Source organism: Camelina sativa, chromosome 19 (assembly GCF_000633955.1).
Source record: "Camelina sativa cultivar DH55 chromosome 19, Cs, whole genome shotgun sequence".
Classification (NCBI taxonomy): Eukaryota; Viridiplantae; Streptophyta; class Magnoliopsida; order Brassicales; family Brassicaceae; genus Camelina; species Camelina sativa.
The window spans coordinates 14,060,787-14,083,436 of NC_025703.1; the positions used below are offsets into that span (position 1 = coordinate 14,060,787).

Sequence of the window (22,650 nt, forward strand, 5' to 3'; positions counted from 1 at the left end):
ATCATGTCAAACTCTTCCTAAATGCATACTAAAACTATAGCTAAAATAGGTAAAATAATGATGTTATCATGGCACAACAGTTGATTGTACTATAACTGATTCAAAGAATCTTGCCTACATAGAATACTCAAAGCCCTAAGAAGCAGCAGCAGCTTTGAGTTATTTGAACCATATAATTTATCTGAAGAAGGAATTTCTAAGATATTATAAGTTAAATGCTTCAAAAGGAAGATTTAGTTCTTGATTTGAACATAAAGCAGTTTAGTTTTCCAAAATGAGAAAACTCCATGATCTATCTATATTATAAATTGTAACGTGTAGCCAATCTCTTTATCAAGAAAACTCCAATGAACAAATCTTTTCAATCGCCAATGATCTCATCATCTTCTTTATTATCTTTTACTGGTTTAATCTTTGGATTCGATGTGTCCGTGATCTTTTGTTCTCAGGATCAACGCCGCCTTGGAGCTATTATTATCCCAAACAAAAAAGCAGCAGAAGGAGCAGCAAAGCAGATAATTTCACCTCTAGTCCTGAAGTCACTGAACTTAGCAAGGAGACGATAACTAGCATGGTCTACGAAGAACTGAGGAAATGGTAATGAATCAGACCAAGTGTTACTCTTTGAGCATATGGATCCCTCTCTCTAACGTATGATTTAAGCGTATATATACTTGCCTTAATCAAGCAATCACTCATATATAAACCATAATGCAGTACATCACAATGCTCGTTCCAAGTTGGGCCTGTTCTGATCGTGGATGAGCCTTTCATGGTATGTTCTTTTGTTCAATCTCATTCATAATCCCTTCACTTGTTCTATGTAATATCTTTAAAGATAGACAACGGTTTAATAACACCGACAATGAAAATAAGACGGGACAAGGTGGTTGATCAATACAAGAATGAAATAGAAAGACTCTATAAGTAGCCTGGAAATTTTAGCGCCCTTCTTTACGTTTACCTTGTTAAGGATTAGCAAATGTGGACAAGTTCTTACTTCATTGTTAAAATAAGCTGCAAATATCAGTTCACGCAGTATAATAAAGCATATCACTTCATGAAAAATAATAAGCTTTTCGAAAAATTGGTGAGAATAGAAAAACTTTTGCTGATGTGGCTTGCGACTCTATAGGCAATCTAGGGTTTTTTTTGCTTGGTCCACAAGTCTGATGTCGCCGGCGGATCTGCCGACGTCTCCTGGGGTTTGTGAAGTTCGGGAAGGTGTATATGGCGGATCTCTGGCGAGTTCAAGTAAGATCGCACATTCTCCATCGATCGAGGGTTCAAAGTCGGAGGGAGATGTCCCTTTTATTTCTGCTTCAAACTCGATGACAATGGATACGATGGATCAAATACTATGGGTGAAGGAGGTTCAGACAAACAAGTTCACAAAGCAAGATTTTGTGGTTTCAGAAATCGATGGTAAGAATGGATTGGTGGTGCCTAAGGATGTATTCGTGGATGCTAAGCCGCTTTGGGAGAATTTTCTAATTGGAAATTTCTCACTGCCTTAGCTCCACATGTTGGGAAAATCCATATGATCGTTAATAAGATATGGCGTTTGGGGGACAAATCTTCACTCATTGATGTTTTCTCTGCTAACGATACGACGGTTACATATAAGATTCGTAATAAGGGTATGCGACATAGAATCCTAAATCGAGGTATGTGGAATCTTGTGGGGATACCTATGCTTGTGTCAAAATGAACTCCTTTTGCAGAGGAGGCGCAGCCTGCATTGAAGTTCGTCCCTTTGTGGGTAGTGTTGAAGAACATTCCTCCTTCTTTGTTCACAGATAAAGGGCTGGAATTTCTGTCTCATGCAGTGGGGAAGCAAATACGCTTACACCCGAAAACGAAGGCTTGTGCTAGCTTTGAGGAAGCCCAGATACTAGTAGAAGCGGATCTAACTAAGCCACTACCGGCGGAGTACCATTTAGCTGGGGAGGAAGAGGGAGAATTGGATGTGGTGATCAAGTACTCTTACCCATCGTTGCCTCCACAATGTCACAGGTGCAAGAAATGGGGCCATTTGGAGACCGCTTGCCTTGCTGAATTTAAACCCTCTGAGAGTTCTCCCTCTCAAAAGCAGGTCAATAAGATATCTAAGGTGGTTTCTGCTAATGCCAAATTGGCGGAAGGAGAGAAGGCAAGCGATTTAGAGAACTTTGCTGATATGTCTATATTTTGCTTATTCGTAGCACGTATTTGTCATGCATTTAGATAGGATAACTAGTTGTTTTATATCATTTCTAGCCTCTTTTATACACTTTGCATATTTAGGTAGTTCTTGCATCATCTTTGCATACATTGTGCATTTCGGAGTATTTCACGTATCTAGGAGACGTTGGAAACACATCCGTTCGAGCCACGTTCGAGCCACATTTGAGCCAAGTTTTGATCCACGTCTCGAGCCACATCTCGAGCCATCCGGTCGAGCCCACGTTTGAGCCACTCAGTCGAGCCACCCATCACGCGCGTTACTCGACTTCGTTCGAGCCACCTCGGTCGAGCCACGATGAGATTGCACATGTCAGGAAGACGCCCCGTCTCAAACGCTTCAGGAGATTCCCAAACCGACTATTTGCATTGTCGTTTTAATTTTTAGGGATTTACATGTTTTTACTATAAATACATTTTGTTAAGTCTTGGCCTGGGACATCTTTTATCTCGTTTTTGTTCTTTTTCTTAAGGTTTTACCTAGCCACCAAAAATGTTCTCAGACTTTGTAATCCGATATCTTTGAGTTTATTCAGTTTTTGCATTTGATTTCTTCTACAAAGTTGTTCTTCCCATTTTTATCTATCTAATGATGCTTAATTCAATTTTTTTCTGAGTTTTTATCGTTGATGATGATTTCTAGATCCGAGTAGTGTTAGGGTTCTTGAGGATGGGATAGATTAGGTGGAGGATCTTAGGATGTAGGGTGTTTAATCTTTGATTTGTATGATTCCCTTCTGGACTAGAGTTAGAAATACTTGTTTCTCTGTAATCCATTGGAACTAGGGCTTAGACATTTCCGCACCCAAAAGGTGTTCGATGAAATGTCTGACCAACTAGTGCCAGAGACATACATTCCTAGCCTAAGAGATTAGTTGTCTAGGATGTTTGTTGACGTGAATGAACTTGTTTTTCATGCTTGTTTGATCATGTTTCTCTAGTGAGAGCTAGGTTTGGAAGTGGTTGAGTCTGAGTAACTTCTGTCAAGAGATTGGATTAGCTAAGTTGTGATGTTCATTGTTTAGGGATAGTTTGCTTGTGGCATGTTAGACACTCTATAGACTAGGAGACTCCACTGACATCAATTACTCCCATCCTTAGGACTTCTATCTTTTTGATTGATATTGCATTCCTGAGACCGTTTGTGATCCTGCTATCTAGTTCACGCTTAGAATCATTTTTGTTTTTTACTCATATTTACTTCTTATCATACATTTTCGTTTCTAATTTTGTAACTCATTTTCGTTTTGCATTCTGATTATTCTAGGATTGTTAGTCAAACACTCTTTTGAATTGGCTTAACTTATGATTTCTTGATTGCATCTTGATTGCTAGCAACATCCCATTTGGATTGACACCTTAAGTACTACAACACATAAGGTTAATTGAACCTGCTAGGACACAAAAAAATTTTAGTATCATCTGCAATGGTACTAGTGCAGGAAGGGGACCAGCACTATGATCATGGATAGATCACACCTAAAAAAACTGGAAGTAAACTGACTAATAGTCCAGGGAAAAAAACAATAGATCTAAAACTTGGAAATGGCTCACTGAAGCTGGTGCTGCTGAGGGTGGAACTCTCACTGAAGCATACCCTTCTCTCAAATGCTTCCTGTGGTAACCATAGGTTTAGCCCCGAGAATATCAACCCCAAAAAACAACACATAAAGGGCAGTATACCTTTGTGAGAGTCCATTCCTCGTGCTTCCAATGAGTCCTCTAAAGTTGGTTACAATCCTCCTATTCCCGCTCAGAGTAGGAGACACTCCCACCAATAGTTATGTCAAGTTTTTTCTGGAATGTTCGTTGTTTCAACAAAAATTCTAAACATTCCTTTCTTTGAAATTGGATTCAGTATGACAAGTTTCAGTTTGGTTGCTTGCTTGAGACGAGGGTAAAAGAGGGTAAAACTGCTAGTATTATCAAGTCTGTCTTTCCGGATTGGTCTTACTTGTCAAATTACTCTTCACATCGGCTTGGTCGTATTTGGGTTGTATGGAGTTCGTGTGAGCGAGTTACAACATTTTTCACGAGCGCTCTATTGATCACCTGCTCAGTTTTGCTTAAAGGTATGGAGGAAGAGTTCTTTGTTTCTTTTGTTTATGCTTTGAACACTGTGGAGGAGCGGAAGGTCTTATGGGCTGATCTGAAGAACCATCAGGATTCACCTATAGTATGTAGTAAACCTTGGATGATCTATGGCGATTTTAATGAGATATTAGAAGGCGAGGAGCATTCTCTCTATGATCGCGGTCTAACTATTTCCCCGGGTATGCAAGACTTTCAAGAGATTGTCAGATACTGCTCTTTTACTGATATGCAGGCTCATGGACCTCTTTTTACTTGGTGTAACAAACGAGATGTGGGGCTAATCTGTAAGAAATTTAATAGATTCCTTGTCAATGATGTTTGGATTCACAAATAATAACAATCACATGGCGTTTCTGAGCCAGGAGACTGTTCTGATCATCTCTGATACCGTATTAAAATAGGGGACGATACTCTGTGCCCATAGAAGCCTTTTGAATTTACAAATGCTTTGATCCATGACCCCAGATTTAAACCACTGATCAAGGAGTACTGTGAGAGCACTGAGCGGCTTTATCACTCTACTTCTGCCATTTTTTGCTTCTCAAAGAAGTTAAAGGCACTCAAGCCACACCTCAAAGCCATGAGCCGTGATCGCCTAGGAGCTTTAACCAAAAAAACAAGGGAGGCCTATACTCATCTCTATCACTGTCAAGGTGAGACTCTAACTCACCCCACGGGAGAAAACATGCATCGAGAAGCCGCAACTTATAGTCGATGGTTGCATGTCTCAGAGCTGGAGGAGCGATATTTGAAGCAGAAGTCCAAGCTCCATTGGCTACAGATTGGTGATGGTAACAATAAAGTTTGAAAAAATGTTGCAAAGGCTTGAGAGGTTCGCAATGCTATTAAAGAGGTCACATGTGTAAACGGCTCTGTTGCAGATACTCAAAAAGGGATAAAAGCAGAAGTTGTCCGCTTTTTCCATAAATTCTTGGGACATAAGCCATCGCAATATAATGGAATTACATAAGAGACTATCTATGATCTGATTGATTTTTGCTGCTCAGAAGAACAGAGGACAAACCTGTAGAAAGAAGTTACGAAGACTAAGATCAGGGACATTCTCTTCTCAATGCCACAGGAAAAGAGCCCTAGCCCCGATGGATACATAGTGAATTTTTAAAGGAATCCTGGTCTATTGTTAAGAGTGATTTTGTGACATCAGTTCAGTCTTTCTTCCAGTTTGGTTTTCTTCCCAAAGGGGTTAACACTACTATTTTGGCGCTCATTCCCAAGAAAAAGGAGGTGAAAGAGATGAAGGACTATCGCCCAATATCATGTTGATAGACACATAAAAGATTATCTCAAAACTTATTGCCAATCGACATAAACAGCTCCTTCCGAAATTTATTTCTCCTACTCAATCTGCATTTGTGAATGATCGCTTGTTGATGGAGAATGTTCTTTTAGATTCTGAGATTGTAAAAGACTTTCACAAGGAAACTATATCTCCCCGGAGCGCCATAATGATCGATATTTCAAAGGATTTTGATTCAGTTCAATGGTTCTTCCTTCTCACTACTCTTTCGGCCCTAGCTTTCCATCCACAGTTTATCCACTGGATAGAGCTATGTATTACCACAACGTCTTTCTCTGTGCAGGTCAACGGTGAATTATCAGGTCTGTTTCGAAGTGAGTGAGGGCTCAAGCAAGGTTGCTCCCTCTCGCCCTATCTCTTTGTTATTTGTATGCAAGTCTTGTCTGCAATGTTGGATAAAGCGGCTTGGGAACGCTTTGTTGGCTATCATCCCTGGTTTCAAAACCTGCAGCTCACGCATTTGTGCTTCGCTGATGACCTGTTAGTATTCACGGACGGTACTAAAAACTCCATTGAGGGGATTCTCAAGATCTTTGACAAGTTTGCAGAGTACTCGGGTTTGAAAATTAGCCTAAAAAAATCTACATTGTATTTGGCAGGCGTCAAAGATACATACCAGGCAATAATAATGAGTTCTTTCCCCTTTGCAGCTGGTGCTTTACCAGTCCGGTATCTAGGGCTGCCTCTTCTTACAAAGAGGATGACCACCAATGATTACTCTCCTCTCATTGAGAAGATCAGGGAACGCATAAGTAGTTGGACGGCTCAACATCTCTCATTTGCAGGCCTCCTACACTCATAAGATCTGTACTCTATAGTCTCACAAACTTTTGGATGTCCACATTTCGCCTACCACGAGCTTGTCTTACTGAGATTGATAACCTATGCTCTGCTTTCTTATGGTCAAGCCCTTCTTTGAGTTCCAAGAAAGCAAAAGTGGCTTGGACTCATATTTGTTTGCCTAGAGAAGAGGGGATTGGGACTGCGATCGTTGAAAGAATCAAATACAATTAGTTGCTTAAAGCTCATTTGGAGAATAATTCATCAAACTCCTTGTGGACTCAATGGATTCGGCTTTACTTGCTGCGCAAGGGATCCTTTTGGTCAATTAAAGCTAACTCCTATATTGGTTCATGGATGTGGAGAAAGCTTCTTAAGCTTTGCGAAGTCGCAATAAGTTATGTGAATATGAGGTACAGAGTGGCAGCACGGTATCCTTTTGGCATGATAATTGGTCAAAAATGGGACGTTTGTTGGATATTGCAGGACAGCAAGGCTGTATAGATATGGGGATTCTAATACATGCCACTGTGGTCGATGCTCTGTCTCATAGATAGAGACGACATCTGGTCGAATATCTTAACCAAATGGAGTTGGCTCTCGAGGAACTCCGAGACCGGGGACATACTGAAGCAGAGGATATGGCCCTCTGGAAGGGGAAAAAAGATTGCTACAAGCGCTCTTTCAGCACCAAGGAGACATGGGAAATCTTACGCGAGCAAAGAGCAAGGGTAAGTTGGTACAAAGGTGTTTGGTTTCCTCAAGCCACACCGAAGTACTCTCTACTGGTTTGGCTCGCAGCTCTTAACCGTTTAACAACAGGTGACGGTATGCAACAATGGAGTGGTGGGACTCTCACTACTTGTGTCTTCTGCTACTTCCCTATTGAAACACATGATCATCTTTTTTTCACCTGCCCCTACTCGATAGAGACTTGTACAGGCCTTATGTCAAAACTTCTTGGTAACAAGTTCTCAACTGCTTGGGTGAATAATGTGGCTCTCCTAACAGATACAAATTTAGAGAGGGAAAAGCTCTTTTCGTTGAGATACGTTTTCCAGGCCATAGTCCATATCCTTTGGACCGAACGAAATAGACACCGGCATGGGAACCCTCCAACGCCATCCACTCTATCCATCAAGACACTAGACAGGCACGTACGAAACAGACTACTATCCATCTATGACCAGGGCAATGGCTGTTATGCAGACTGTATGGCTTTATGGTTGGGTTCGAGATAACTCCTTCCACGACACAGAGATTTTGTTTTTTTCTGGTTTTTTCTGATTTAAACCACTATAGTGTTTCTTAACAAAGTCCAACACAAAACGCTTTATATAAAAAGTATTTTTTTTAAATAAATTTTATATTTTATTCAAAAAATAATAATAATAAGCTTTTCGTTCTTCGACTATGATGAAGTATCCAGTTCTGCAGCACTATAGATACTTATTAGATCTTCTTGTACGATTCATAGAAACAGTGAAAACCAAATTGTACGTTTGAGTATTAGCGATATCTTGACTTCTATGTGTAGTTGTTGATACAAATTTTGTATAGCTGGGTTAAATTAGCCATTTAGCCTCAAAACTCGAAAGTGACAACTTTTGACATTTAACTATATTATCAATTCAAAGCTATCCACTTCAAAGTTATCCACTTCAAAGTGATAACATTCAACTCGAAAGTGACAACTTTTCACTTCATTATCACTTCAAAGCCAAAAGATGGAAGTGATGCTTTCTTTTGTATTTCATGTAAAACAAATGATAAGTATAGCTCTAAAATGGAGGCCATGCTTATGTCATAAGATGTAAAATATATATTTGGTGACTTTATAATATTGAGGATTAGATTAGTATAATTTAGGTATGTTAAATGTGTTAGAGCTCACCTAATTAAGGGTTTGTGCATGTTGTTTGAAGATCGATTGAGCCGATTAAACAAGTATAAACCAAAGATATATGCTAGATTTCTACTGAGAGGTTTGAGCTTATCCTGTTGGGTGAATGAGTAGTTGTTGATAGAATATTGCAAATTGCTTATAAATTTGATTAGGTGACCAATGATTTGTACATAATATATATTATCTATGAGGTAAGCAAAGTGATGGTCATTTTTTTTTTGTTTCTCGTCGAAGGTTTATTAAATTAAGATACGACCTGAGCGTACGTACCATCCCGTGTCACACTCTTAGGCTACGTCTTTCTTTTCTTTTCTTTTTTTCATATTTATAAAACAAAATGATTAGCGCACAACTAAAATGATAACGTTGTTTTAATAAATATATTAGTGTACTTCCAACTTGCAGAAAATATCAGTATATAAAGCCAATATATGCAGAAGTAGCTGCTGCATTACTAAGACAGCTTAGTATAGAGATATAGAAACTGAGATGGAAGCGGCGGGTGAAGATTGCTGTGAGAGCGGCCCGGGTTACGCCACACCTCTCCTTGCCATGTCTGGTCCACGAGAGAAACTCATCTATGTCACTGCCTTATACACCGGTAAACTATTCTAGCTCTTTATATATGGAGTGGAATTAAGAGTCATCAAGATCAAATACTGTCATTATAAGATTTGGTTTCAAACTTTGTTATGTCGGCTAAAGGTTTTTGGAAATTGGTTTGGTCCAGGAACCGGGACGGCAAAGCCAGATTACGTAGCGACGGTGGATGTGGAACCGAGTTCAACGACATACTCTAGTGTCATCCATAGACTACCAATGCCTTTTCTTGATGACGAACTTCATCATTCAGGCTGGAACTCTTGTAGCTCTTGCTATGGTGATCGTGCTTGTGAAAGACGTTACATCATCTTGCCTTCTCTTCTGTAAGAAACTTAACAACATCTCTCCTATGTTTCTTTTGTATCTGAAAAGTTCTCATGTATTGTGATCTCATCTCACACATGTCGGAAAAAAGGTCTGGTCGCATCTACATCGTCGATACGAAAACAAACCCGAGGGAACCATTTCTACACAAATTTGTGGAGCCAGCGGAGGTTTTGGAGAAGACGGGATTGGCTTATCCGCATCAACCTCATTGCTTAGCTTCCGGAGACATTCTTGTGTCTTGTCTTGGGGATGAAGATGGAAACGCAAAAGGCAGTGGGTTTCTCTTACTTGATTCCGAGTTTAATATCAAAGGAAGGTAACATCGAGAATAACGGATTTGTACTGTTTCTTAGATGGCAAGAAAGAGGAACCAGACCTAATTGTTCACTTAAGGATTTTGAGTAACAGCTAATTTAATTTAAATTTCTTTTAAAAGGTGGGACAAGGATGGACACAGTCCTTTGTTTGGGTATGATTTCTGGTACCAACCTCGACACAAGACGATGATTAGTACCTCTTGGGGAGCACCAGCCGCGTTTACCAAAGGATTTGACCCCAAGGACGTCTCTGATGGCTTGTATGGAAGGCATCTACATGTCTATAGTTGGCCCGAAGGAGAATTGAAACAGATACTTGACCTCGGTGATACCGGACTTGTACCCTTAGAGGTAAACTCTAGTCTTGCAAATCTCAGCTTATACTACTTTCTTCTTCCACAAGAAACAACATCATCCTCCTCTGTTTTGTTTTGCAGATAAGATTCTTGCACAACCCGGATAAAGCTATGGGATATGTGGGGTGTGCGTTGTCGAGTACTATTGTAAGATTTTTCAAGAAGGATGATGAAACATGGAGCCATGAGGTATATAATGAATCTTCATTTCTTTTGATTTTCTTCTTCCGATCCTAACTACAAACAACATCTCCAATTTTAAGGTGGCTATATCAGTGGAACCTCTGAAAGTTGAAAACTGGATTCTCCCGGAAATGGGAGGCGTTATCACTGACTTTCTAATCTCACTCGACGACCGATTCCTCTATTTTTCCAACTGGTTTCATGGAGATATTCGCCAGTACAACATCGAGGACCCGGAAAACCCTGTTTTAACCGGTCAACTATACGTAGGTGGGCTAGTCCAAAAGGGAAGCGATGTCTTCGCCTTAGGAGAAGATGGAAAGACGTTTCAGTTCGATGTCCCTAAGATCAAGGTCCGTTGAACAAAATCTAGAACGTGTTACTTGTCCTACACGCTATTGTAATAATTGGTGTTTTTCTTGTGTGAAGGGTCAGCGTCTGAGAGGAGGTCCTCAGATGTTTCAGCTGAGCCTAGATGGGAAGCGACTGTACGTGACGAACTCGCTGTTTAGCGTTTGGGACAGACAGTTTTACCCTGAACTTGTGGAGAAAGGCTCACACATGTTGCAGATTGATGTTGATACAGACAAAGGTGGTCTATCCATAAACCCTGACTTCTTCGTCGACTTTGGGTCCGAGCCAGATGGTCCTGCGCTCGCTCACGAGATGAGATATCCTGGCGGGGACTGCACCTCTGATATATGGGTTTAGTTTGTTTCACTAAACAAACCATTTCTATGGAAACTGGAACAGAGCGCATATTTTTATAATGGTTTTGTGTGATCATCAATAAATAAATTAAGAAGAATGTATCAACTTGAGATACAAAACATAAACATATGTGAACCATCAAGACAATAGCTCGTGAAACATTAATGGTCCATGACTACATCATACAATCAACTATAAAAAAACATGCATGTTCATGTCAAACAAAGTTTAAAATCAATAGGAACGCACAAAAACCCAACAAGTAACATTTTCATTAAATACTTAATAGGCCGACGTGCCAGCTTAATACAAAATGTTAAATTGCTTATATGGATGACTTGAGAGGCCTCAATGATCCCCTTTTATTAGATTCCCTCTTCTTCTTTTTCTCAATTATCTAGAAACCCTAGAACGGCATAAACTGATCTTTGTAGATTTTTGGGTAACGGAAGCTTAGGCTCTGCTCTAACTGATTTGTTATTTTCGAATTAGGGATTCAGCTTTTTGCGTATTTGCTTCGTTCATATAAGAAATTGATACGTACGTACGTACGTTTTTGATGGCTTCTGATCGTGGTTCTGCTGCTGCTGGTAAGCCCTTTTTGATGAAACATGCGGAAGATGCAAAAATCAAAGACCAAGGTGAGAAAGATCACTCTCAGGCTAAAGATGTAAACCATACCATGAGTATATGATACCCAAATCTGCACAAGCTCTCCAAACACATGATCAACCAAACAAGGGATATTTTTAGGTGCTTATATATATATACCTCTGAGTCTCAAGTTGAATCTCCATAGATTATTTAGTTTTCTTCACTTTTGTGATACTGATGCTTTTTATTTTAGGTTCTCCAGAAAAGGGAGTTGCATTGAAGAGATTTGTCCAAGTTAGCAACATGAGTCCACGGCTAAGGCTGTACAACTTACGCAGATATTTAGCAGCTGTGGCACAGTAGTTGATTGTCTTATAACTGATTCAAAGAATCTTGCCTACATGGAATACTCAAAGCTGCTTTGAGTTATTAAACCATATGATTTCCTATGGTAGAGTTTTGAACGTTGAGATTGCAAAATCGCTTCCTCAGAAACCTTCTTCAGATGACAATCCTTCATCCTCTCACTACCAATGATGATGTAACAGGCCGTAGCCATGAGCTTGCAGCAGCTAGAGCTGCAGAGAGATAGGCTACGAAACTGAGACCTGATATGGAATTGTTAATGGTGAAGAAGAAGAAGAAGCTGATTAGAGAAAATCTAGGACCTATATATATGTATGGCTCTCTCTAGTTCCTTTCTCTTTTTGATAACATTGTCGTTTTTAAAAAGCTGATGAAGCACCTCTCTTGTTGAGAATCTTCACAGCTTTGTTAGCTCGGTTTTAAGATATAGGTAGTAGAATTTTTAATATAAGGGAGAAAATGTTGTTAAGATAGTATAAGTCAAATGCTTCAAAAGGAAGATACAATTCTTGATTTGAACACAAAAGCAGTTTAGTTTTTTAAATGAGAGAAAACTCCATGAAGAAGACTCCATGATATATCTATATTATAAATTGTAACGTGTAGCATAACTCTTTATCAAGAAGACTCCAGTGTCTTCAATCCCCAACGATCTCATCATCTTCTTTACTAGTTCTTCTTATCCATTTTGAATCTTTTGTGTTGCGATGTTGTTGGTAATATATAGAGAGAGAGAGAGAAAAATATATCTTGGTTTATATGTTTTTCTATAAATCTAAAATCCAGCGAAATGCATATCTTACTTAATCCATGATGCATATCTTTCAGTTTTGGTATGTATCATCAGCATCGCTTCTATATATAAATGAATCCATCCTTGTACAAACCCTAATACTTATCTCCGCATACCGCAAATGGCTAACCCTAAAGTTTTCTTTGATATGACCGTCGACAGCAAACCGGCAGCTGGCCGGATCGTGATGGAGCTCTTCGCCGACACGACACCACGGACGGCCGAGAACTTCCGAGCCCTATGTACCGGCGAGAAAGGCATAGGGAAGTTTGGAAAGCCACTCCACTACAAGGGATCATGCAATCACTCTGTGTCCCCGAAATTAATGTTATGTGGAGGAGACTTAATTGTCGGAGACGGAACCAGAGGCGAATCGATCTACGGCGAAACATTCGAGGATGAGAACTTCATCAAGCAGCACACCGGTCCAGGTATACTGTCCATGAGCAATGGTGGTCAAGACGCCTGTCAATAACGATTATGGGTTTGTGGGCTCGTGGACATGAAACCGTGATTTAGGCCTTAGTTGTGTTAGGCCCAATAAGAAGTCGGTTCTGGGATGAAGTGGTCCACACTTGTACGAACACAGGACTCTGCATCCTGTCGAGTAGCAGATCGCGACAAGCTTCAGCGTGGAGCTCAAGGGAGCCTGCTACAGAGTAAACACGGGAATTAACAGAGGGGACAAAGAGGTTTTAAAGGGAAGGACAAGCGGACAGAAGAGTAAGACAAGAGAAAGAGTTACTTTCTGCGCAGAGTGTGTGAGAGAGGGTTTTTGGGATTTTGGTGAGAGTTCTTCATCATCTTCAATATTCTTCTTTTAGGGTTAATCTCTTAGCAAGGGTGAGTGATTCTCTGGTTTTATTCTGTTCTTTGTTCATAGTGGAACCTCTAGTGAGCGGTCAAGCTCACCGAGACGTACCTTGGCTGGTCTAAGTCTTGGGAACTCGTAAATCCTGTGTCTCGTTTATTTCCTGCTTGAACCTACAAACAACAACACAAACGTAGATTAAGTCACACAGACCAAGTAAAAGCTAAACGAAGTTTCAACAAATGGTATCAGAGCTTTAGGTTGTAGCTTAAGGGAGTCTAAGGTACGAAATCTAAGAAAGGTGTAAACTTTGTGGGTTTTCTGAGTCATAGATCTGTAGGAGTTTGTAGATTGTGTCTCTGAGTTAGTAGTGGTGTTTATTCACTAAGTTGTCTGGTAGAAGACCTAGGTGAATATGGAACCTACTCAAGGAAGGTTTGACGTAGAAAATTTCGATGGTGAAGGAGATTTTGCTTTGTGGAAACACAAAATCTTGGCTCAGTTAGAGATTTTAGGACTCGAGTCTACTCTGTTACCGGTCTCAGCTTTCGTGAAAACTGGAGATTCTAAAGACAACGTTGCTGAGGGAGAAGACCAAAAACAAGCAGAAGAGCGAGTCCAAACAGATCCTAAGTGGCTCGACAAGGATCAGAGGGTGAGAAATCTTTTAAGTTTGAGTCTACAAGATATTGTTCTGAGAAAGGTCATGAAAGAACCTACAACATACGACATGTGGAATGCACTGGAATCTGAGTATCAAGTTAAGACACTTCCACACAGGTTCTATTTGAAGTATAGTTCTATAGCTTCAGGATGGATAGTTCGAAGAATTTGGACAAGAACCTGGATGTGTTTAACAAGTTGATATCAGTTTTGTCAAGTGTTCATGTGGAGATGAGTGACGAGGATCATGCAGCAATTCTCATGAACAACTTGCCTAAACAGTTTGAGGGTCTCGTTCACACTCTCAAGTACAGCAGCAGAAGAAATACTATCACTAGGAAGGAGGTTATCAGGGGAGCTTACTCTATTGAGTTGGAGCTAAAGGATAAAGGGATATACAAGTTGCAGTCAGAGAGTGAAGGGTTGGTCATTCAGGCAAGAGGAAGAACAAAAAAGAAGGGTAAAGGAAAACAGAACAACAATCGGTCTAAATCTATACCTAAGGGCAGAGAGTGTTGTATATGTGGAGAAGAAGGACATTTTAAGAAAGATTGCCCAAAGAAGAAACAATCAAACAGTAGCAAGAACGAGATTGGGGAAGCTAGTGTTGCTAAAGCTGAATGGGCAGAACCAGTAATGTTGTGAGTCTCAGTGAACGTTGATAGAGAGGAGTGGATTCTGGATTCAAGCGTGTTCATACCACCTCACATTCAGAAAAGATTTGATGTTTGATGTGGAAGAAATAGATGGAGGAAGAATCCTGATGGGAAATGATTCCTACTATGAAGTAACCGCTATTGGGAAGATAAAGATTGTTAATTACAACAATACTTCAGTTGTATTAACACAGGTCAGGTATTCATCAACAACTAGAAGAAACTTAATCTCTTTGGGACAACTAGAAACACTTGGGTGTTGGTTTCAATCAAGGAACTTCAGAATGCAAGTGTTCTATAAAGAGAGAGAAGTGTTAGCTGGTGATTACAAGGACACTCTATACTTCCTAGATGGTAAACCTGAGGTGGAACAGGCCAATGCGACTGTCAAATCAGTAAGTACAACTGATTTGTGGCACAGTAGATTGGGTCATATGAATGCAAAAGGACTACAGCTGTTAGTCAGGAAAGAGCTAATAAGCTCAAGCACGTTTAGAGATTTTAAACAGTGTGAATTCTGCATTCTCGGAAAGGCTCACAGGATATCATTCAAGACAGGAACTCATACATCCAAAGAACCATTGGAGTATGTCCATTCGGATTTGTGGGGATCTCCTAATGTCACTCCAAGCTAGTCTAAATGCCAATACTACATGTCATTTGTTGATGATTTCTCAAGAAAGGTGTGGGTCTATTTTCTCAGGACTAAGGATGAAGCTTATGAAAAGTTTGTTGAGTGGAAGACAGTCACTGAGAATTAGTGCGGAAAGAAATTGAAAACCTTAAGGACAGACAATGGTCTTGAGTATTGCAACAAGACCTTTGATGACCATTGCAAGCTTCATGGTATCTTAAGGCATAAGACGTGTCCATACAACCCTCATCAAAATGGAGTTGCTGAGAGGCTAAACAGAACCATACTGGAGAAAGTAAGAAGTCTCTTAATCAAGACCGGATTGGGTGAGTCCTTCTGGACTGAAGCTATATCTACGGTGGTGTATGTGATAAACCGAACACCATCTACACCACTAAATTTTGAAATTCCAGAAGAAGTATGGTCTGGAAAAGAACCAGATTACTCACACTTGAGGAGTTTTGGATGTCTGGTCTATTACCATGTTGATCAAGGGAAGCTCAAACCTAGAGCTAAGAAAGGTGTCTTCATGGGATATCCCCAAGGTGTGAAAGGTTACAGAATCTGGAGCCTTGAAGATAAACGGTGCATTGTCAGTCGTGACACTATCTTCTGTGAGGATATTGTCTACAAGGATATCGGGAAGCAGTCTATTGAATTAGACAAAATATCTGACTCTAAAGGGAAGAAGAAAGTCACTTTCGAGCTTTTTGAGGAAGACAATGCTGGTGAATCAAGTGCTACAGGAGAAACTTCTGGTGAAGGTGGAGCTACGCCTGTTTCTGATCAAGAAGATGAAGAAGGCTCAGAAGGAGAGTCTGATTACGAAGTTTCAAATTCGCCTCTAGATAACTACTTATTGGCAAGAGATAGAGTCAGGAGAAACGTTAAAAAGCAAAGTAGATATGTTGAGGCAGATATCATTGCTTATGCTCTTAGTGCTGCGGAAATGATTGATGATGATGAACCTAATACTTATCTAGAAGCTATCAGTGGACCGTACAAAGAGCAGCAGATAGAAGCAATGAAAGAGGAGATGGAATCTCATAAGAAGAATCACACTTGGAGGTCCATTCCAAGGTCTGAAAAACAAAGAACTGTTGGTTGTAAGTGGGTATTCAAGTTCAAACCAGGGATTCCAGGGGTTGAGGAGCCTAGGTTCAAATCTAGGTTGGTTGCTAAAGGTTTTTCACAGATTGAAGGAATCGACTATCATGAGGCATTCTCACAATTGGTTAAACACGTTACAATAAGGCTGTTTTTATCAATGGTGGTTGATCGTGATATGGAACTAGAACAGTTAGATGTAAAAACAGCGTTCTTACATGGAAGGTTGGATGAGAGGATACTTATGGAACCACCGGAGGGTTTCTCAGAAAGTGATAATGAGGTGTGCCTGTTACAGAGATCTCTGTATGGGCTAAAACAATCTCAAAGACAATGGAATTTGAGGTTTGATCAGTTTATGAGGTCACAAGGGTACTCAAGAAGTCAATTTGATATGTGTGTGTACTTCAAGTGTTACAAGGAGGACTGTTTCGCGTATCTACTACTTTACGTAGATGATATGCTGGTGGCTGCTGAGGATATGTCAGAGATTGTCAAACTAAAGACAATCCTAAGCAGTGAATTCGAAATGAAAGACCTAGGAGCAGCAAGCAGATTACTAGGCATGAACATTTCAAGGGACCGAATCAAAGGTGTATTGAAGTTGTCACAGCAAGGTTATTTGGATAAGGTTCTGAAGCGATTCAGAATGGAAAATTCCATGCTAGTTCAAATACCTTTCGATTGTCAATTTAAACTATGCAGTACTAAGGATAAAGATAAAGCTGAGACCGAAGCCAGGATGAAAAACGTACCTTATTTCAGTGCTGTTGGGAGTTTGATGTATGAAATAGTGGGATCATACCCAGATCTTGCTTACGCAGTTATCATAAGAGACTCTAAAGATTTAAGTCTGACATTCAAGAAATCTGAGCAGTTTAAAGTTAGAGGGTACTACGATAGTGATTATGGAGTTGACCGTGATAGAAGTCGTTCGATCACAGGATATGTGTTTCAAGCAGGAGGAAACACAATCAGTTGGCGCTTAGGGCTACAACAGGTAGTAGCTATGTCATCAACAGAAGCTGAATACATGGCTCTAGTGGAAGCAGGTAAAGAAGTGTTGTGGTTAAAGGGAATTACCAAAGAATTGGGATTTCCGCAAAAGAGTGTAGAGATCTTCTGTGATTCTCAAAGTGCGATCTGCTTAGCGAAGAATAATGTGTACCATTCGAGAACTAAGCATATGGCTATTCGTCTTAACTTCATTCGAGACGTGGTGGCGGATGGAATAGTGGTTGTGACAAAGATCGGGACTAAGGAGAACCCGGCTGATATTCTCACGAAATCGGTACTGGTGTTGAAGTTTGAAGAAGCTTTGAGTCGTCTGAGAGTGCTCATAGACTGAATTGGCTCCGGTTGAGGAGCTATTGTTCCGGCAGGTAAATGTCGGAGGTTGGATCCGACAGGTTAATGTCGGGGAAGGAGGAGAGACGGTGAAGTCTCTCAGGGTTGTACCCAAACCAAAATCGAGGTGGAGAATGTCAATAACGATTATGGGTTTGTGGGCTCGTGGACATGAAACCGTGATTTGGGCCTTAGCTGTGTTAGGCCCAATAAGAAGTCGGTTATGGGATGAAGTGGTCCACACTTGTACGAACACACGACTTTGCATCCTGTCGAGTAGCAGATCGCGACAAGCTTCAGTGTGGAGCTCAAGGGAGCCTGCTACAGGGTAAAAACGGGAATTAACAGAGGAGACAAAGAGGTTTTAAATGGAGGGACAAGCGGACAGAAGAGTAAGACAAGAGAGAGTTACTTTCTGCGCATAGTGTGTGAGAGAGGGTTTTTGGGGTTTTGGTGAGAGTTCTTCATCATCTTCAATATTCTTCTTTTAGGGTTAATCTCTTAGCAAGGGTGAGTGATTCTCTGGTTGTATTATGTTCTTTGTTCATAGTGGAACCTCTAGTGAGCGGTCAAGCTCACCGAGACGTACTTTGGCTGGTCTAAGCCTTGGGAGCTCGTAAATCCTGTGTCTCGTTTATTTCCTGTTTGAACCTACAAACAACAACACAAACGTAGATTAAGTCACACAGACCAAGTAAAAGCTAAACGAAGCTTCAACAACGCCTACGATTCTCGATTCATGATCTGCATGAGGAAGTATTGCGGACTCGACGACGTGCACGTCGTGTTCGGCCAAGTTGTTGAAGGGTTAGATGTGCTCAAGAGCATTATGGAAGATGTTGGAACTGATAGCAGGAAGCCTTCCAAGACTGTGGTGATCGTCGACTGTGGTGAGATTTTCCAAAAGACCTAAGAGATTATTTCACATAAATATAATGGTAGCTTGTGTCGTCTTGATGATTGATGTGTTTTTGTACTTCTTTCGTTTGGATTTGACTTTTGGAATTTAGATTGGCTACTACCACTGAATAAACGATAAGCATATGAACCTTTTTTGGTCCTATATATGAACCGGTCAGTTTGAGGTTGGATTAATGAAACATACAAATTTTTGGGTTTGTATAATTTAGTGGCGGGCAAATCCGGTTGGTCGATTTAGCTCATACTAGACATAGCAAATAGACTATAGTCAGTTCAATACTATAGTCAGTGAAGCAGAGGAAGAGCATGACTAACTTCATTTTCTTATTTGCATTTTGTCAGTAAGGGAAAAACAAACTGTTTTATCTATCTTTCCTGCTATATCGGAATAAATGATCCCATGATTTGTTTGGTTTTTTTTTTTTATGCTATCTAAAGGCATAAAATGAAAGAAATAAGCTTTGAAGAATTGGTTTCTTTTTCAGCAGATGATATTATTATGGTTTTAAAAACTTTTAACTTTTGTTTTGAACAATGATGTGAATTGATAATGCTTTGGTGTGAAGCAAAATGAAGTAAACAAGTTAGAGCGTGTGGGTCAATGGAAACAGCTCAGCTGATGTAGTTGGGTTGTTGAACTTGTTTGGTGGCATTTACACTGACTCCTTTAATGATGATTTTTAACCTCCTAACCCCACTCATTTAATCATAATGACCGCCGTAATTACTTACTTTCTTTTCATATGAACTAAACACAACTTTAAAGTATTATAATCAGATCACTACAAAAACATGTGTATTTTTATATAATTGTTTGAATGGTGACAATTTAATTAAATACATATATATATATATATATATATATCTTAAATTGATAATTATAAAATTTTATTGAAAGAAGATTATTATCTAAACAATATTATCTCTGATTCATAAAGATTGATGTTTAGAAAATTTTACTCATTTTAAGAAAATAATAATTATTGAGTTTAAATATATTTTTTTCTTTGACTAAAGAGATATTATTTAATTTTAAACCAATAACAATTCAAAATTTTAAATATTTTCAATGATTACTTCTTAAAGTTTACAAAACATCAATTTTTGTGGGACAAAAAAATATCTCAAAACATCAATTTTTATGAGACAGAAGAAGTATTGTTTATAAAACTAAAAAGAGAAATTTAAAAAAAAAAAAATAGTATCATTCCGATATTAAAAAAAAAATGTGTGAATTCTTAAAGGAACCAAGTGGACCACAATAAAGATTTTAAATTGGATACGCAATTTATTAAAAAAAAAAAAGGAATTATTTAATTAAATACATGATGTTTACAATTCAGTTGAACTCTATCTAACTTAAACCGACCCGGTTTAACTCCAACAAGAGTTACTTACTTGGAGTTGTCGTAACTCGTAACACAGAGACATCACACACCGACCGACATGTCGTCAACATCCTTAGCTCTCGTTTACTTATCCATACTGTGCTTTCAAACCCATCTCTCTATCTCCACCACGGTTCCGATTCCGTCGGAGAACGGAGGAATCGATGCAATGCTGACCCGGGGCGGCGTAATCGGAGAGGAGGAAGGAGAGGAGATGATGATGCCATCGGAGATAAGCCGGAGAGTGATGATGATGCGGAAACGGTACATAAGCTATGAAACATTGAGGAGAGACATGGTTCCTTGTCAGAAACCAGGTGCTTCTTACTACGCTTGTCGCTCTGGTCAGGCTAATTCTTACAACAGAGGATGTAGTATCATTACTAGGTGTGCTAGAGATACTAACGATATCAAGAACTGATAACATTGGGAAATGGGGAGGCTTCTTTTTTAGTTGTTGTTTTCTTTGAGGATGTCTGAGTTTGAAATGCAGATGCTATGAAGATGATGCTCTCTCTAAGGATGAGGCAAATGTAATCTTATTGTTACTGTGTGTTTGTTTTGTAATGTTGTTGATTAATACTTAATAGTGATATGTGATTTTGAATGATCTGGTTATAATTGATATCTATATTCTTGGTTTTGGAGTGATATAGATGGAATATTGTAGGAATTTTAGGATAAAGTTTGGGTTTTTAAGCTTTGTTCAGGGTACTAGGGAACCAAATTTAGAAGTTTTGATGGCATTGTATGTGAAGAATTGAGATGATTCTTATGTAGTTTTAGTGGGAAAATTTATATCTTTAGTATGGAGTTTGGTACTCATACAATGCTGAGTTTGGTTTATTCTTGTAAGTTCAAGAACCTTACTCTTGGGAACTGCCATCAATATCTTCCTCAAAACAATCTAAAAACTGCTCACAAGCAAGCATCAGTATCATCTTGGAATATAGGTAGATCACCACGAAATAGGCTAATCAAAACGCCATACAAAGAAGTAGCTCTTTTGCTTTTCAGCTAGCAGCAGATTGGATTCGGATTCCGATTGGTAACATTGGTGGTTAGTATACAATTCGAAGAAGCAAAATGTATCCAATAATATGAAGTAGAAAATAGCTTTGCATATTTTTGTTTTCTCCCTTGTTCGAAAAGTAAACAGAACAAAGCATAAATAAGCCTAACAATGTATAACAAAAGCTAAGTTTAGTTGAGATATATAAAAGTAGAAATGGAAGAAAACCAAAAAAAAAACAAAAAACAGCCTTTCAAACCAAGAACAACCCCCTTATTCATACCAATACTTGGCCACCTTCATCAAAGGACCAATATCTCATATTACCCCGACCAGACCAGACCAGATCCGACCGGACTCAAACAATTGCCAACAAACGGCTTAATCATAAAACCATACAAACCCCTTGGTGTAAGAAGAACCAATCAATGCTCGGCTCTTTAATCTTCTCAGTACCTGTAGTTAGCAGGCTTGTAAGGACCTTCAATGGGTATGCTGACATAGTCAGATTGGTCCTTGCTAAGCTTGGTGAGTCTTGCACCTAGCTTGCCCAAGTGAAGTGCAGCTACCTTCTCATCCAAGTGCTTAGGCAAAACATACACCTTCTTCTCGTACTTCCCGCTCGACTTCTCGTTCCAGAGCTCAAGCTGTGCAATCACCTGGTTGGTGAACGAACACGACATCACGAAACTAGGGTGTCCAGTTGCGCATCCCAAGTTCATTAAACGACCTTCAGCTAGAACAATGATGCCTGACTTGGTGTCTGGAAACACCCACCTATCAGTCTGCGGCTTGATGGTAATACGTTTCACACCAGGGTAGGTCTCGAGCCCTAACATGTCGATTTCGTTGTCAAAATGACCAATGTTGCAGACAATGGCATTGTTCTTCATCTTCCTCATGTGGTCAACCATAATAATATCTTTGTTTCCAGTTGTGGTAACAAAGATATCAGCTTCTGAGAGAACATCCTCAAGAGTTAGAACTTGGATACCTTCCATAAGAGCCTGAAGGGCACAGATTGGATCAATCTCAGTCACAATGACACGAGCACCAGCGGTCTTCATGGCTGCAGCACAACCTTTTCCAACATCACCATAACCACAGATAACAGCAACCTTTCCGGCAATCATAACATCAGTAGCCCTCATGAGACCGTCGGGTAGCGAGTGTCGGCATCCATACAAGTTGTCAAACTGTATAAAGCAAACAAATCATTAGTGAAACAGAGCAAAAACAGAGAAAAAAAACAGAACATATATCATTAACAATATCGTCCACATTTTGGTAATGTAAACATTGCATTATTATTCACACAAATTAGGCAAAACAGTATCAGATCTAGTCTTCTAAAGCTACAATGTGACACATATAGATCAAAATTAGCAATTACCTTGCTCTTGGTGACAGAGTCATTGACGTTAATGGCAGGGAACAAGAGAGCTCCAGTCTCCTGCATCTGATAAAGCCTCTTAACACCAGTGGTAGTTTCCTCAGAGACACCAACCAATCTCTCCTTCATCTTATGGTACTTCTTAGG

At 39.6% G+C, this 22,650-nt stretch overlaps 4 protein-coding genes across 5 annotated transcripts in view; 3 read left to right on the forward strand and 1 right to left on the reverse strand.

The window, feature by feature from the left end:
- Nucleotides 8,777–10,923, forward strand: LOC104766299 (selenium-binding protein 3-like). Its single transcript, XM_010490154.2, has 7 exons — nt 8,777–8,922; nt 9,052–9,247; nt 9,340–9,567; nt 9,688–9,919; nt 10,006–10,113; nt 10,188–10,460; nt 10,537–10,923. Exons 1-7 carry the CDS (start codon nt 8,811–8,813, stop codon nt 10,816–10,818), a joined length of 1,431 nt encoding a protein of 476 aa, XP_010488456.1. The 5' UTR covers nt 8,777–8,810; the 3' UTR covers nt 10,819–10,923.
- On the forward strand, nt 12,661–18,734 carry LOC104766301 (peptidyl-prolyl cis-trans isomerase CYP19-1-like). Of its 2 annotated transcripts, XM_019241158.1 has the most exons (3): nt 12,661–13,026; nt 13,107–13,111; nt 18,508–18,734. In XM_019241158.1, exons 1-3 carry the CDS (start codon nt 12,693–12,695, stop codon nt 18,700–18,702), a joined length of 534 nt encoding a protein of 177 aa, XP_019096703.1. In that variant the 5' UTR covers nt 12,661–12,692; the 3' UTR covers nt 18,703–18,734. The 2 variants fall into 2 exon arrangements, with proteins under 2 accessions (XP_019096703.1, XP_010488458.1); XM_010490156.2 differs by lacking the exon at nt 13,107–13,111 and having other exon boundaries at nt 12,661–13,023; nt 18,491–18,734.
- Nucleotides 20,062–20,725, forward strand: LOC104766302 (protein RALF-like 24). Its single transcript, XM_010490157.2, has one exon. The coding sequence runs from the start codon at nt 20,157–20,159 to the stop codon at nt 20,517–20,519; it is 363 nt and encodes a 120-aa protein (XP_010488459.1). The 5' UTR covers nt 20,062–20,156; the 3' UTR covers nt 20,520–20,725.
- Nucleotides 21,200–22,650, reverse strand: part of LOC104766303 (adenosylhomocysteinase 2) — a 4,410-nt gene continuing 2,959 nt past the window's right edge. The window contains exons 2-3 of the mRNA XM_010490158.2: nt 22,504–22,617; nt 21,200–22,306 (exon numbers count right to left, since the gene is read on the reverse strand). Coding sequence (XP_010488460.1) covers nt 21,560–22,306; nt 22,504–22,617 — 861 coding nt within the window. The 3' untranslated portion in view covers nt 21,200–21,559. The remainder of the gene's footprint in view (nt 22,307–22,503; nt 22,618–22,650) is intronic.

Bases quoted from the DNA above. Each gene is read 5' to 3' on its own strand.
- LOC104766299 (XM_010490154.2), top strand. From the start codon at position 8,811: ATGGAAGCGGCGGGTGAAGATTGCTGTGAGAGCGGCCCGGGTTACGCC. The intron at 9,248-9,339 runs GTAAGAAACTTA...GTCGGAAAAAAG, and splicing joins ATCATCTTGCCTTCTCTTCT to GTCTGGTCGCATCTACATCG. The intron at 10,114-10,187 runs GTATATAATGAA...TCCAATTTTAAG, and splicing joins ATGAAACATGGAGCCATGAG to GTGGCTATATCAGTGGAACC.
- LOC104766301 (XM_010490156.2), top strand. From the start codon at position 12,693: ATGGCTAACCCTAAAGTTTTCTTTGATATGACCGTCGACAGCAAACCG. The intron at 13,024-18,490 runs GTGGTCAAGACG...ACCAAGTAAAAG, and splicing joins TATACTGTCCATGAGCAATG to CTAAACGAAGCTTCAACAAC.
- LOC104766302 (XM_010490157.2), top strand. From the start codon at position 20,157: ATGTCGTCAACATCCTTAGCTCTCGTTTACTTATCCATACTGTGCTTT.